At 38.2% G+C, this 17047-nt stretch overlaps 1 protein-coding gene across 13 annotated transcripts in view; it reads left to right on the top strand.

Moving 5' to 3' along the window:
- The window catches only part of macf1a (microtubule actin crosslinking factor 1a), a 535539-nt gene that overhangs the window by 247485 nt on the left and 271007 nt on the right, over positions 1 to 17047 (top strand). For all 13 annotated transcript variants that reach the window (XM_069895733.1, XM_069895734.1, XM_069895729.1 and 10 more), the window contains exons 4-5: positions 13066 to 13143; positions 15744 to 15836. In XM_069895733.1, the coding sequence (XP_069751834.1) occupies positions 13066 to 13143; positions 15744 to 15836 (171 nt within the window). The remainder of the gene's footprint in view (positions 1 to 13065; positions 13144 to 15743; positions 15837 to 17047) is intronic.

Below are 17047 nucleotides of genomic sequence, written 5' to 3'. Positions count from 1 at the left end.
CCATTTACTGAGTAGGCTGAAGATTTGTGGCGTGCGAGGAGAGCGCTCCAAAATACTGGTGTCCAGCCTGTCACCTGTAATAGATAAGTGGACAACAGGAGGGTTGCGTGGCCGGTGGTGTCTGAATGTCTGTGTATAGAGTCACCAGGTTGCAAGCAGCGAGCCCAGTTTCTATTGGGAATCATGAAAAGATGGAACAGTGGGAGAAGCGATCACTTGTCGGAGTTGGAGTGGCTAGATTTTTGTTTGGTGACCAGGTGCTGATAGGACCGCCGGTTGGATTTGTGACTTCCATTCACTCCCCCCAGATGTTTCTGCGAGAACAGAGCATTTATTTTTACAGTTCTGTGGCTAATGATGACCAGCTGCGCAGATTTCCCAATAGACTTGGCTGCGGCATTTCCGAATTTGGGTAATATACAGTACAGGGAAATCAACATTCATCAAGTTACATTCCTTCATGTAAATTAATCCAATCTCCTCTTCTTCCTTCCCCCAGGTGGGTGGTGGGCACCAATGGGGAGCAAGGGGCAGTGGCAGTAGCTGTGGCAGGACAAGGTCGGGGGGGGCATCTCACTAAAGCTCATCTTAGGTTCCGAATGGTAGTTAATCCACTACTGTCGGAACTGCATAAGCTGTCCCAAACATGTAATTTTGGTACCTTTTTGGACGAAGTTTTGAGAGACATAATGGTGATCGGGTTAGTGAATAGTCAGGCCCAACAAAGATGGTTAAGAGGAAAGGAATTAGACATCAAGTCCGCCTATGAAATAGCATTGAGTTTCGAAATGGCCCAACGTAATACTGAGAATACATAGGGAGAGCATTTGGTCAAGAAAATGGACCAACGAGAATGTTTCCAGTGTGGGAAGAACAACCACAACCCTAATAACTTTTTTTTAAATGCTAAATGTTTTTTATGTGATAAGGTGGGACATACCAAAGCAAGGTTCCCAGGATGGAATGAAAAGAAAGAGAAACCACAGGATGATGAAAACCCTGCCATTGAGATATAAGAAATGATCTTCCAAAGTTAAAACCTTAGGGTAGATGAACAAAGTGAGCCAGAATACCAAACTGATTCCGAAGAAGGAGGAACAGTGTCAATACATTATATCCGCAGCTTAAGTAATCGGAAATTCTTATTTGATTGAAAATCAATAATGAATCGGTCCACATGGAACTCAACAAAGGGGCTGCCTTAATGTCAAAAAATTTGAAAGAAAAGCTACTGCCAAACCTTGACATAAAATGGTCCGACATTGTTTTAAAGCAGTTACCAGAGCAAAAGTTGAAGTGCTGGGGAGATGTAAACATTGAATATAAAGGAAGTACTAAGAAAGGAATATCTCTCTATATTGTAGGGATGAAAGGACCCGCATTGTTGGGAAGAGATCGGTTGACACACATTCCACTAGATTGGAAGGAAATTTAGGCCTTGAAGAAGGTGCAAACAGTGGATGATGAGAAATCAAAGTTACAGAAATACCAATCTGTGTTTGGAAAGAGTATGGAGTCCAAGTCAAATTACAAGTAAAACCTGAAGCAAAACCTAAGTTTTTTTAAACCAAGGCCAGTACCTTTTATGATAAAGAGGGGAAATGAGACTGAACTGAATAGACTAGAAGCAGAAGGAATAATCAAGAAACTTCAATATAGTGACTGGGTTGCTCCTATCGTACAGGCCAGAAAACCCAGCAGCAAAATAAGAATTTGTGGCAATTTCAAGGTCACAATAAACCAAGCCCTGCAAGTGCCCAGCCATCCAATTCTGAGAATGGAGGAACTACTTCAAGCCCTGAATGGGAGGAAAAAGCTCACTAAATTAGTCTTATTGCAAGCAAAGCAACAAGTTGAACTGGATCCGGAAATTTAAAAAAAAATGTTTTTAATAGGATTGTTTACATATACTAGAATGCCACATGGGATATCATCAGATCAGGGATATTTCAGTCAGAGATGGATAAATTATTACAAGGAATAAATGTTGGATGCTACTAAGATGACATCATCATTACAGATCAGGACGATGTAGAACACCTAACAACCCTGGAAAAGGTCCTAGCCAGGTTAGAACAGGCTAAAGTTTGACTGCATCAAGACAAGTGTGTCTTTATGCTGCCCTCAGTAACATATTTGGGGTTCACGATTGACCATGAAGGGGTCAGAATGGATACAGTGGGCATTGAAGACATTCGCTGTGCTCCCTGCCTATCAAACCAAACAGAGTTGCAATCATTCTTGGAGTTGGTTAATCATTAACGGAAGCACATTCCTAACATGTCTACCCTTTGCAGCCCGCTAAACCAATTATTAAAGAAAGATCATAAATGGTGCGAGAATGTTGAAACAGACAAGGCTTTTAATCGGTTGAGGGAACTGTTGACCTCAAGTAATAATGTTCTTATCTACTGTGAGCCAGATAAAGAATGACCTTAGCTGTCGATGCATCACCAGTTGTTCTGGGAGCAGTGTTATCTCAAACCACAGTAAAAGGGGAACAGCCAGTGGCATATGTGTTCCGCTCCTTAATGGGCTGTGAAAGTGATAGTGCACAAATGGAAAAGGAAGGACATTACATTTGGTCTTAAACGATTTCACCAATACTTGTACGGTAGAAAGTTCACTTTGGTAAACAGATAACAAACCACTGAGTTTAATTTTAGGACTGAAGAAAGATATGCCAGTATTAGCGACGGCAAGAATCCAAAGGTGGGTTATGGCATATAATTATGATATAAAACATCACTCTGTCATGTGGATGCATTATCACACTTACCCCGCCTACAACAGAACAGATGGAAGGAAATATCAATTGGACGGCAGGAACCACGGCTATCAACCAAGAACAACTGCGTCAATTACCAGTCACATATAAGACCATCAGCCAAGAAGGAAGAAAGGAGGCTACGTTGTGAATAGTTATGTACCTCACTTTAGAATGGATGGCCAGATGCCAAGAGCATCACCCCCAAACTGATGCCATTTTACACAAGGCAAAATGAAATATTAATTGGTTTGCCTTGTGGGGGGGCAAGAATGATCATTCAAAAAAAATGGCAGAAGGCTTTGCTACAAGAGCTCCTCACCAATCATCCCGAAATGGTATGGATGAAGGCGCAGGCACGTATGCACGTCTGGGGGCCAGCAATTGATAGGGACATTGAACAGTTAGTATGGAGGTGGCACATTTGTCAAGAAATATACCAAAAGCACCTCAAGCAGAAGGCAATCCATGGAAATGGCCTTCACAGCCATGGCATAGGATTCTCATCGATTTCGCTGGGCCATTCATGGGAGAAACCTTCCTGATTATTGTGGATGCACACTCCAAATATTGTGCTGTTGATGCAGTCAACAACAGAAAAGACCATCGAGAAATTACACAGTGTGTTCGCAGAGTATGGGTTGCCAATACAGCTGGCCTCGGCAATGGGCCTCAATTTGTATCAGATGCTTTCAAGCGATTCCTAAGAAACAACAATGTGAAACATATCATTGGCACCATACCACCTGAGTACCAATGGGGAAGCCGTGCCCCATGGACAATGAAGGCCATAAAAGTCAAATTAAATATCAGGAACCTATAACATTGCAGATTTTCTGCTGTCATATAGAACAACGCCATACTCCACCACAAAATGCACACCAGCACAGCTGATGTTTGGATGCAACTTAAGAACACGACTTACTGCAATACACCCAAATATTGAACTTCACATCCAACAATCAACATCACCAAACAAACCAACCAGATCTCTGGAGATTGGGGAACCAGTACTCATAAGAGATACAGGCAAAATAAAGAGACTTGGGTAAGAGGCATGCTCTTAAAAAAAACTAAGCCCATGTTCATATTCTGAACTGGTCAGGGACAACATATGGAAAAGACATATAGACCAGCTTGGAGTAATGGAAGACTACAGTTTCAAATTGACCTGGAAGAGCTCTTAGACGTTCTGGTTTGGACACGGCCAGATTTTGTGGCCTCTTGGAAAGCCCGGTATTAGTTACGGAAATACAGCAGGGAAGGCTGTGCCAGGGCAAGAGGCTGGCCAAGCATCTGAGAGGCAAACCATTGTGTCAAGGAACGAGGAGAATTTAGCTGCTCCAGAAAGGCCGGAAACTTGTACCCCTTCTACTTTCGAGGAGATCCCAGAGAGGAAAACACTCCCCAGCATATCTTAAAGACATCAGAAGAGGGTAAAAGATAATTAGATACGTTAGGGTTAGATAAGTTTTGGTAGAATCACAAGGATGGAGATATTAGCATGAAATTTAGTTAAGTTAACTTAGACTTATTATCTATGTACTTGTAGCGGGATTGCTATGGTTATAGCTCGAGGTAGAAAGAAGACTTGCACACCAAGAGAGTGTAATCGACACTAACTTTATTGGGCTGCAGCTCTGCCTTTTATAGGCCGCTGGCTGTGACACCACTGTGGTGTGGCTTGAGTGAGGCTGGCTGCTGAGTGGTCCCCCTGTGATCCACTGGTTGTGATTGGCTGATTCGACTGCTATTCTCGCGGCCTGTGGGAGCGGGTGTCTCATCCCATGTGCTGTCTGCCCGATTGTTGTTTCCGACGACTGTTTGCTGTGATGGCCTGTGAAGTGTGCCACGGGCCGCTACATACTAGTATTTTGGAGGGGAAGAGTGTTATGGGAACATGTTACATCATCAAGCAAGTTACTGGGTGACAGGATTACATAAGGGACACGGTAAGGGCATGGTTCAGTTCGTGTGTGCACCATCTTGTTTGAGAATAAAGAATGCTAACTGTTCAACAAAAAGTGACTAAATAAATGTGGACATGACATGCTGATTTTTGCTTGTACTCAACATCTAATGCTCCTCATGTCAGTGTGCAACAATAGTTAGCCAGCATGGATGGATTCCAGTTGCCCTGATACTGCTTTTCCATGGTTGCAATGTCCTACTGAAACCTTTCACCATGCTCATTAATGATTGCACCAAGATCAGCAGGGAACAAGTCTAAGCGCAAATCCTGAAAATGAATTTTCAATGACATATTGCACTTAATGGCTTTGTATGCTTGAAGCATGTTAACATATGACAGTAAATCACAAAATGGGTTGTATCTAAAAAATAGTATGTGGTTGGGAAAATTTTAAGGTGGTTTTGGTGATCAGCAGTCCAAAATGTATAAAATGGACCCAAAAGTGTTCAGGAAGCAAACTCTTTGTGTCCAGTGTAATAATTCATTTTAAATTTTTTTAAGAAAAAAATAATATAGTGTAGAATGTTTAATAACCAAATCTTTGCAAGCTAAAGAACAAAAATTGAGCGAGATCCAGTTTTAGCAGAAGTAGATTTGAAGGTAAATCATCATCAGTAGAATGGAAGGCAATCAAGGAAGAGATAATGATTCAGATCAGATGATGATCCAGATCATTATCAGACCAGCACGATTAATGTAGTGGTTTGCTCAACACTGTTACAGCGCCAACAGTTGAGACCAGAGTTTGAATCACGTGCTGTATTTAAGGAGTTTGTTCGTTCTTCCTGTATCTACATATCAACATGGGTTTCCTCCGGGTTTTCTGGTGTTCTCCTACGCTTCAAAGGGTTGTAGGTCAATTGGCTGTAATTGGGCTGCATGGGCACTGGGCCGAAAGGGCCTGTTACCGTGCTGTATGTCTAAATTTAAACAAAAATTCACGATATATTCCCAATTTTAAAAAAAGGTAATTCAGATCTAAATCCCAGGTTGCTAAGGAATATGTGGAGAACAAATGAGGTGGGAGCTAAAAATTGCAGGGGTGAAATTAGAAATAAATGGCAAAAAATTGTGTATGGAAAAATTTTTTGTAGTACAATCAGGGAAAAGAACTGGGGCACTCTCTGGAATTGATCTCATCCTACTATTTTTTTTAGAAATGCATTCAAGCATACCCAATGGAGATTTATTCTTTATGAATTTCCGTGGAGGCAGAAAACCTCTATTGTTCTAAATGAGCCTGTTGCATCTGTCTTCATGAACAGAAGGGGTGAATCAGTATTAGGGAGGAAGAAATGTGTGTGGATAGAACAAATGTTAAGAGGCCCTGCATTTTTCTGCTGGATTAATAACAAGATCCAGATTTTTAAAAATGATGTGTATTTTAGAAGAAGCAAAGGTTGAAATTGCATAGGCACAGTTTATAATTTCCAAACACTGTGACAGAGACTGGAGAGTAACCAAAGTGGCATTTTTTTTGAAAAAAAGCAACGTGAACAAAATAACTGCAGGCCAGTCAGCATTCAAAGAGACATTAGTTTAACTGAGGGCAATCAAGGTGAATTTGTTGAGGGTAGATCTTATCTGACCTACAGTTTAATTATAGGAGATGGATTCATAAGGGTCAATAAAGTACTGTATTTATTTATTTTTTTAAATTCTGCACATATTTTTACAAAGTATTTGATGAGGTCCTAAGGACAGACATAATTGTTCTAGAGATCTTGAACTAAAGCAAGGGGAATAAAGTAAACAGTAAAATATGAACCAAAAAGGAAGGAATTTTGCAGTACATGAACACTAATTCCTGAAGGTGGCAGTATGAGTATGTTGTAATTAAGGATGAAACAAAGAGCTGGGATTTCATGCTAATAAAACCCTCTTGTAAAGACAGATAATTATGTATTATAAAATGTTTATGTAAAAACAGGAATTTAGCAAGTTTTATTTCAATTTCTGATCTGTGCCTCATATCTCGTATATCTCATTTACTTTTGGAGTTCATGTAAGTCAAATGATTTCAAATTTCAAGTGATTGTCCATCTGTAACATTTTGGGAGGGATGGAGGGATGATATCAAATGTCTGCCATCATTTGTATCGGAGGGAGGTGTGGACATTGTACTTCATGACTCTTAACTCAGGCCTGTCTCTAATTTTAGGATATTGCCAATACATTTGAAATTTTCCCAGCAAACAAAATAGCTTCTCTGTACTTATCTCATTTAAATAATTTCAATCGGTTGAAACTGACAAGGAAAACCAAAAACAAGTTTATGAAGCCTATTCTTATAATTTAATCTTAACAATAAGTATTATTCTGACAAATCTTTAGCCTCAATAACACTAATAGTGTAGTTTATAATTTTTTTTAACAAATGAGCATATTATTATTCAATATTGCTCAATTCATGGCTTGGCTTTGTGAACAAAGATCCAGGAAGGATTGTAGACCTGGGCATGTCCTTTGAGCCTGCACAATGGATTTTTTTAAGTGGAGTGCAGAGTGTACAGTCCTGGACCCAACCTTTACAGCCCGGGATTTATCTGCCAAGGCCTAACAAGCTAGGATGGTGACAGCCAGGTCTTCGGGTCATAGGTGTTACGTTGGAATACCCTTTTCTTAGTTGGATGGCCTGATGAGGTTAATGAGCCCCATCTGCCTGCATTTGAAATCAGAGTTTTCCTTCTCTTAGGCTGGCTGCCATCCAAGGCGAATGAGCCCAGCTTACTTATCCAATTATAGTCGGACACTGGATTGTGCCATGACGTGGCAAACTCAGTGAAATCGAGGGACACCATGAGAAGGTGTTGCTATAGATGCAGTAATGTAAGAGAGGCAATTTGCAGTGACCTCCTGCCTGGCAAGTCAGACAGCGGCCACACAACAATCACTACACCGAGAAAGAAGAAGTGATGTATTATGTGCGCACTTTCTCTGGGTGATCGGGACAATAGGCCCAGACCTCACCCGCCGCCCACCCATCCCTCCTCCCCCCTCCAAAGTTCAATGCAGCTTTAGAGAATAGCAAAGATTCACAACTTTGAGAGAAGAAATTTGAGCCACATCTAAATTAATGAATTGGAGACTCTTCTTAGATTATGATTCCAAGTTCTACATTCTTCTTATAGAAGAGTAATCTATTAAACATCCTTCCCATTAGGCTTCATCAGGATTTTAAAATGTTTAAAGAGCTGTCATCGTTGAATAACTGGTAGCTTGTGCAACTTGTGAGGTGTGGCTGAGACTTGCAGTCATTGATGTGCACAAAAGTGCATTAGAATGTGAAAGTTAGGTATAAAACCAACTTGATTAGAGGTTGTAGGAAGATGAGAAAGTGGGTATGAAAAGTTTTAGCTTTTACCACAAGAGAGGAGTGGCTGAGTGGAATGACCTTCCAGAAGAAGGTGGTTGCAACAGGGTCAGTTTTGTCATTTGAGAGGAGATTGGATGAGTACATGGATGTGAGGGGGTAGGAGGGTTATGGGCAGGGAGCAGGTAGGTGGAATTAGTGGAGTTTCACATAAATCAGTGCGGACTAGAAGGGCCGAGATGGCCTGTTTCCGTACTGTAATTGTTATATGGTTATCACTTCTCCTTTTCGCTAAATATCAAATGGTCAATTTGCTTCATTTTTCCTTACAGGGTAACCCATTGTTACCTGCAATCAATTGAATGAGCCTGTCCAATACTTCCTTCAGAGAGAATGAAACTGAAATGTAAAGAACTTTCTTCCAAAATCTTTATTCTGCTTCAGCTGTCAAAAGGTCTTCCACTGAAACATTATCTCTGTTTCTTTTTCCCACAGATGCTGTATGACCTGCTGAGTTTTTAGCATTTTCTGTTTTTCTGATTTTCAGCATCCCAAGTTTACTCGATTCATATTGCCAACTTGTGTTGAATATGCTGAAGTGCTCAATCTTTCTCTCATGCTTTATCAAGTGCTTACATTCAATGGAAAAAATTTCTTGGAAAAAGTAAAATTGTGTAATCTGCCAACCTAAAACTTTATCACTGGTCATTACAAAAGCATCTAGAGCAGTGGTCAGCAAGTATTTACAGATTCACATTGGGAATCCTAAAACATAACAATTCAAAGAAATCTTTGCATTATAAATGAATACTGTACATATACTTCAAATATTTACTGATGAAAAAATGTGCTGGTAGATTTTATTCACACATAGGAATCTGTGATGGCCTTTGTATGACGGATTGTATTTTATATTTTCTCTTTACATTCTTTATTTACCCTTTGCTCTTTTCATTTGTTCTTCCTTTGCTTCTGCTATTCTTTGTTTTTGTTTTATGCCAATTAGCAAAAGGAGCAATTTTTCATGAAGAACTTGTGCTTGGCAAGGCCGCCATCCTGCGTTTCTGAACGCAATCAAGAGGAGGCGGATGATGTTGAGGGGGTAGGTGCCACAACACAAAGGCGATTCAACAAATACTGTATCACTGCTGAGTAATCCACACTTTTTAAATGAGAGTGCATCTCAATTACAGAGTCTGACAATATTTGGATATATTTTGTCTTATTTTTAATGTTTTGGCTTTGCCCCATTTCTCATGACTGACTTGTGCCTAATGCAATTACTGGAAAAACTTGGTTTATATTCACAGTTCAAATGATTATATTTTTGTGGGAAGAATGGCACATTATTGAGAGGAGGACTCTCCACAGTCATGTCTCATCTAAATGAGGTGGACAGCAATTGGGATTAAGGAGTGGATAGGGCAGAATTGGTTTTAAAAGATGTAAATCCAAACTGTTGTAAAGAGATTCAATGAAGGAGTAAAACACAAAAGTCTGAAGACATTATGATTGTCGTTAAAACACACCAAAATGCTGGAGGAATTCAGCCGGTCTTTTCAGCATCTATAAAAAGCAATAAAAATCCATAAAGATATATATCCGGCCCATTGAGGCTACTCTGTCATTCAATGAGATTATGGTTGATTTAATGATAGGCTCATTTCCACCTACCTGCCTTTCCCCACATCTCTTAGTCCCCCCACTATGTAAAAATGTATCCAACCTTGTCTTAAATATATTTACTGAAATAGTCTCCATTGCTTCAATGTGAATTCCATAGATTCACCACCCTCTGGGAGAACCAGTTCCTCCTCATATACCCTGAATATTGAGGCTATGTCCCCTAGTTCTAGTCTTATTTAGATATACAGCATGGTAACAGGCCATTTCAGCCCATAAGTCTGTGCTGCCCAATTTACCCCAATATACCCTACTTAACCTACACCCCTGGGAGGTTTTTGAACAGTGGGAGGAAACCGGAGCCCCCAGAGAAAACCCACACAGAAATGGGGAGAACATACAAGCTCCTTCCTCCACCAATGGAAATCTCTTACCTGCCCTACCTTATAATCTTATATACGTTTCTATAAGATCACCTCTCATTCTTCTAATTTCGAATGAGTACAGTCCCAGTTTTGGCTACGGTATAGATCCCTGGCAGTTTATTAAAATGTCATTGATTTTTAATACATTTTAAAATAGATGTTAATTCAGAACCCAATGCAGAAGAATGACATTGATCAGTGAGGAAATGCACAAAGTCAAAACTTTCAATTGGTATTGAGGCTGGTTTAAAATTGGTTATGATTCTGCTCTATAAATGCCTTTTTGTGGATTATTCTATATTGATATAGTATTTTGTGGCAACAATATGTATGAAAATAGCACAACTAATTCTAATCTTTTCTTCATGATGTTCCTTCATTTTTCATAATCGGGCATTTTGGGTTAATTAAGTAATTCATTTATATGATTGTAAATACTGTCTGGATAAAATAATATGGACAGACTAGACCTTAAATCACTTTGATTTTGATATTGTATGAAATGAAAAACAATAAAATTTGGGATGGATTGGGAATAAAATTGTTTTATGCTGAATTCTATGGTAATGTTTTTAAATATTTAAATTTAATTTAAAATTTTACAATGTTTAAAATGTTTTAAATTTAGACATACAGCATAGTGTCAGGCCATTTCGGCCCATAAGCCTGTGCCATCCAATTACACCTGATTGATTTACACCCCCAGTACGTTTTTGAACGGTGGGAGGAAACTGGAATCCCTGGGGAAACCCATGCTGACAGGGGGAAAATGTACAAACTCCTTGCAGACAGCGTGGGATTCGGACCCCGGTCCCGATTGCTGGCACTGTAACATTCTTGTACTAACCACTACGCTAACTGTTAACCAAATAGAAAATAAAGCTCCCAAATTATTGTCCTATTCATCACTTAAGCATACAGTTCTTTTTATTTTCTCATAAATTTGCTCTGACCCAGACAACAATAATCAGTAGAAGATTTGTTGAGATGTTTACCAGTTTTTTAAATTTGTGTATTTTTTCTCTAACAGTGAAGGGAACAACAATATTGGGAAAAGATTATTTTTGTGTGTTGCCTGGGGATTTGACACTGGTTCAAATATGCCATTAACCCAGTGTTTGCTGAGACATGAACTAACAATGCACATATTTTTATTTTTTTTAAAATCTTCACTCCCTAAATTACATATTAATACCAGTAGCTGTTAAGAGGAATGAGGAGGTTGGTTGGCATGCAAGAAATATTTCCATTGTGTGATGCAAGATAGATTTGTTACTCTTCGATGTTTTAGGTATATGTTTTACATGTACATTGACAAAATAGTGGTTACAAGTCAGTCATAATTCTATTTCATAAAATTATTACCCTTAATAAATTCATATATTTCAGATAAGTATTGGTTGATAATCTGTACATTTTCTTCCAAAATAATGGGAAAATAATTGTTGCTTCACCCAGCAGTGCAAACTTTGATATGCCTGTTTCTAATTAGCAGTCTTATCTAAAAACAATGGATATATTTTCAAACATTTTTCGTCCTTTGAAATTTATTGATGAGAAGCTACAGAAAGGTATCAGTGGACTAGTAAATGGTCAATGATAAATGGAATTCAATCTGTTCACACAGTAATGAATTTAAATTAAAGAGTATCCATGGTAAATGAAAAGCTTTCATGTTTGGAATGGACCAATTGATCCTCTACAATAAGAATATCACAGAATGGTGTAAGAGGGACCAATTTTGTCAAAAGGAACAACTTTTCAAATTGAATTTTGCAGTTTTTATAGTTTATTTTTTATTTTGAAAGTTACTTTTTGCTGTCCTCTTTGGAGTATTTTAAAGCATTTTCTGCACTCCATTAAAAGAATGGAAATCACAGACAACTAAGAGAATCAGATCAGCAGACTTCTGTTCTGGCTACCCTTCTGCAATAAAATTCGGAGTGCTGTAAGGTCATATAGAACTGAAGCCAGGTCACGTTTATAATCCTTAAAATGAGAGATTTATGTACTTGCACATTGAAGGCATATGAGGAAATAAAAAGGTTGCATTTCATATTTTAATGTATTGTTGGAATAAGTTTTATTCATTGTTGTGAAGCACCAATATGAGCAGTGTCATCCATTTTAGCATTGAAAGATTTAGAGTTCAAAGGCAGTAAATTATTTGTTGACTCCATATTCACACAGCAGTGTGAATTTTATTTGAGATTTTAACTGGAAAGATTTTTGAAAATGACTTTTATTTCTTGTTGCTTATCCCTTCAGTTGAAATTCGATCAGCACATGAATATACTAAAACATACACATATGTTTCTTGGGTTTGATGATGTGGGCAATTGTACCTGCAAATTTAATAGCAATATTTTTAAAGAATTTAATGTATTGCAAGACTTTTGTTGGTTGTGAGGAAGTGTGGTTTATGCTGATGAACAATAAATAAGACTTATTCCAACAATACATTAAAATATGAAATGCAACCCTTTATTTACTCATTTGCATTCAATGTGCAAGTACAATAAATTTAAATCTAAAAAGAAGAAACCATTGTTGAATTGGAAGATAGTAAGGGAAGGAAGAAGAAATCAATAACACCAGAGTGAGAAGCATGTTGACAATGTGGATGGAAGAGGAGAGTTCCTTTATGACTTTCAAAGTAACACCATGACGGACATTCAACATTAAGGTGCTGAATGTGCCCACTATTTCCAACACTTGCACCCCTTTAAAAAATACTCAGGCTAAATTTGTGGGAGATAGTTTAGGTGAACAAAAGATTGACATTGTAACATATTTTGGAATGTTATCTTCTCCATATAATTGTTAAAAAATATTTATTAACCTGAATATGAGTGGAAATAATAAAACCAGTAGAAAGGAAATATTTTGCATTATATTAAACCCAAAGCTAATTTTTAATTTGTATAAAAGTTAAAAGCTGCATGAATCTTCCTTTTCATTTTAGCCTCGTGAGAAAGGACGCATGCGTTTTCACAGATTACAAAATGTACAGATTGCACTCGACTATTTAAAGCAACGGCAGGTAGGTAATTTTATCTATGGAATTGGACTATCAATGTTGAGGTGCATTCAAATCTAATTTGTAAGTTGAATTTACAAATGATAAGACTTTTATTTTCCAGTTTGCACGTCTCCTCCACAATCTTAATGTGAGTAGGTCAAGAACAGTAAAGCCTCAAGCATCAACACTTCCAAGTTTCCTTCTCTCACATACCATCCTTATTTAGAAGATGACTGTACCCCCGTTGTTCCTAGTCAATATGCCACAATAATTTATTCGGAGAGTGTATAATTTTTCCACTATGTTAGCAGTAAATGAAAATTGGCTCATATTTTGAACAGAAAAAAAAATAAATGGAATGTTTTGTTTTCTGCATTGGATGCCACCAATGTACACCAGGCCAGATGATGTATCTATTTGCGTCCTTAAAAACTATGCAAACCAACTGACTGGAGTTTTTGCAGATGTTTTCAACCTCTTCCTGCTACAATCTGACATTCCCCATCTGCTTCAAAAGAACATCCATTATACTGTGGTCAAGAAGAGCAAGGAGACCTGCCTCAATGACTATACTGCGATGAAGTACTTTGAGAGAGTGGTTATGGAGCAAACCAACTCCTGTTTCCCGAAGGACCTGGACTTACTTCACTTAGCCTATTGCCACAGGTCAACGAAAGATGCCATTTCGCTGGTCCTCCACTCTGCAGTAGATCACCAGGACCACAAGAACATCTACATCAGACTATTGATCACTGACTTCAGCTTAGCACTTAACGCCATTAGACCAGCAAAATATCTGATCAAACTAAAGGTCCTGGGACACTGTTCATCCATCAGCAACTCAATGGCAGATCCCAATTAGTGTGGATCAGAAACATCATTTCCCCCTCAATGTCCATCAGCACAAGGCACCCCAAGGCTGTATGCTTAGTCCCCTGCTCTATTCCCTTTACATATGACTGCGTAGCCAAGCTCAGCTCCAGCTTGATCTATAAATTCTCAACGAGACCACCATTGTAAGTTAAATAATGCGAATTGCTAAATCAGAATACAGGATGGAGATGGAGAATCTGGATGAACAATAACCTTGCTCTCAACATCAACAAGTCAAGTCCAAGAGGCTCATTGTGGATTTTAGGAAGGAGAGACTGAGGAACCACACACTTGTCTGCATTGATGACATGGAGATGGAGAGGATGTGTAACTTAGGTTCCTGGGAGTTCACTTATGACTTTTGAAGCCAGTATACTAAAGCAACCATGAAGAAGGCACAACATTGCCTCTACTTTCAAAGATGATTGGTATTTGGCTTTTTGCCAAATACTTCATCAAACGTCTTTAGGTGCACTGTAAGAAGTATTCTGACTAGTTGCATCACAGTCTAGTTTAATAATTTGAGTGTTCAGCAATGCAGAAGGTTGCAAACAAAACCAGGTTAATCACAGGCTCTGAGCATCCATCCATTGAACATATCTATGAGGTGCTGCCTCAAGAAGGCAGCCAACATTATAAAGGACTCCCATCACTCAAGTCATAACCTATTCTCGTTTCTATCTTCGGGAAGAAATTACAGAAGCCTGAAGTCTAGCGCCTGTATGTTCAAGAATAATACTTTTCCAATTGTGATGTCACAAAAAAGATACATCTGCATAATTAAAATGCTACTTTTATTTACTTGCACTACTGTAACTGAATATTTATTATCTAGCTTTTATATCATCTCTTTCCATTTGGTAATTTAAGTATATACTGCTAGAGTTTAATTTTAAATGAAGTATCTGTTCGGCTGCAGCAAGTAAGAATTTTGGTGCAGATGTACATTGTACTTTTGTGTATAGCAATAAATTCATCATCAATCATTCATATGTTTTCAAATATCCAAATTAATTAGTATATTGATAAATTCTGTTTGATGATTTTGACTAAGGTTATAAAAGTTGTTTTAATTTTATTGCCAAAAGAGAGGTATTTACCTGGTTAATGACCAATTTAACACATTTTGTGTCAAACAAAAAAAAAAATCAATTAATAATATCATAAGCGTGTTTTTTGTGGCTAGACTGAAACTGCCATATTCACTTGACTCTTTGCTTGCTTGGCTTCGCGGATGAAGATTTATGGAGGGGTAAATGTCCACGTCAGCTGCGTTTGTGGCTGACAAGTCCAATGCGGGACAGGCAGACACGGTTGCAGCGGTTGCATGGGAAAATTGGTTGGTTGGGGTTTGGTGTTGGGTTTTTCCTCCTTTGTCTTTTGTCAGTGAGGTGGGCTCTGCAGTCTTCTTCAAAGGAGGTTGCTGCCCGCCGAACTGTGAGAAGCCAAGATGCACCGTTTGAGGCAATATCAGCCCACTGGCGGTGGTCAATGGGGCAGGCACCAAGAGCTTTCTTGAGGCAGTCCTTGTACCTCTTCTTTGGTGCACCTCTGACATGATGGCTAAAACTACTTAAATGATCTGTAAAATTCTGTTTTGGTCAATTTGACAAATTATTGTAACACACCAGTTGCAATGATTCTTGTTGAGCAGAGTAAGAATTTAAGAAAACTACCTTCTCAAGAATGTATCAAAAGTGGTGTATTATATAAAAAATGATGCACTGATTATATTTTTCCTCTTGCAGGTGAAATTAGTGAATATTAGAAATGATGACATTACTGATGGGAATCCCAAGCTCACACTTGGTTTAATTTGGACCATAATTCTACATTTCCAAGTATGGGTGTTTTATTTGTTGTTAATTATTTCATTATAAATATATGTACTTGAACAAATATTATGTATAAACCACTACGTACATAGAAGCAAGAGTCAGTGGCATAATCATTTATAGGCTTAAAGCGAAATACTGTCAAACCTTATTTTGCTGTTTGAATGTTTATGCAAAGTGAATGATTTACTCGGCCTTTATATGTCTTTCTGTTAACATTGGTGGTTTAGGGTCAGTGCAAAATGGACTAAAATTCAATTTGGAAATGGGCAATACGCAGTGTAGGCAGTTTATGTTTAAGGCAGTATATTGATAGTAAATTCATCTTATGACATCTTGGCACAATTGTAAACAGTTTGGTTTATGCTAACTTATTGGCCATGAAATGGTAACAGGAAAGTAGCCGTCGATTGATTGTTGGAGATGATTCTCAATAGAGAAATTACATCACAAATTAAAGTTGGATACTCGCGGCCTAACAGCAGAGAAGCAGCAGTGATGCAAACAAGAGGCCTTTAACTTTCTATGGGTGCTGCATTACCTGCTGATTTTCTGCAGCACTTTTGTGTTCTCCATTGAAGAGGCAAAGGTCGGTATCTTTGTTCTGAATAATTCTTGAAATGAAGGAGATGCTCACAAAAGGCAGCCTGCAGTTGTGGAAGATGTGGCTAAGGTTGATTTCCAGAAACTTCAAGAGTCTCAGATACACACAGGGGAGAAGAAATGCATATGATGTATGGAATAATATCTAATAAGCCATGAATAAGCAAAGTGAAGAATTGCTGTCGAATGTCATTGCTGTACACATTCCAAACTTGATAGAGTAGTAGCTTAGCTGTATTTAATCCCAATGTAGTAATGATAAAATTGAAGTTCCTTTTAGCTATCCAGTGCATCTTGAGGACAAACACGATCAGTAAATACAATGGATTATTTTTAAAATTGGATCTATTATCTGTAATTTCCTCAGGAAAGTTGTTTTGTATTTTCTGCGTTTGCTTATCCTTTGTCTGAACACTGTCAACATTTCCACGATGACTGAATTCTATCTGTATGGACCTTTTAATCATTTGTTTTAAACTATTGCCAGAACCACTTGCTTATCCTTTTTTAGTGCCAATTTGAGGATAAATTGTAGGTTTATTACTGATCATGATATCAGAGACCACTTGCAAATTAGAGACTGATCCATTGATAAATTTTAATTTAGTTTAAGA

The sequence above is a fragment of the Narcine bancroftii genome, chromosome 8 (genome assembly GCF_036971445.1).
Source record: "Narcine bancroftii isolate sNarBan1 chromosome 8, sNarBan1.hap1, whole genome shotgun sequence".
NCBI lineage: Eukaryota > Metazoa > Chordata > Chondrichthyes > Torpediniformes > Narcinidae > Narcine > Narcine bancroftii.
This window is presented reverse-complemented; position numbering and strand designations above follow the sequence as displayed.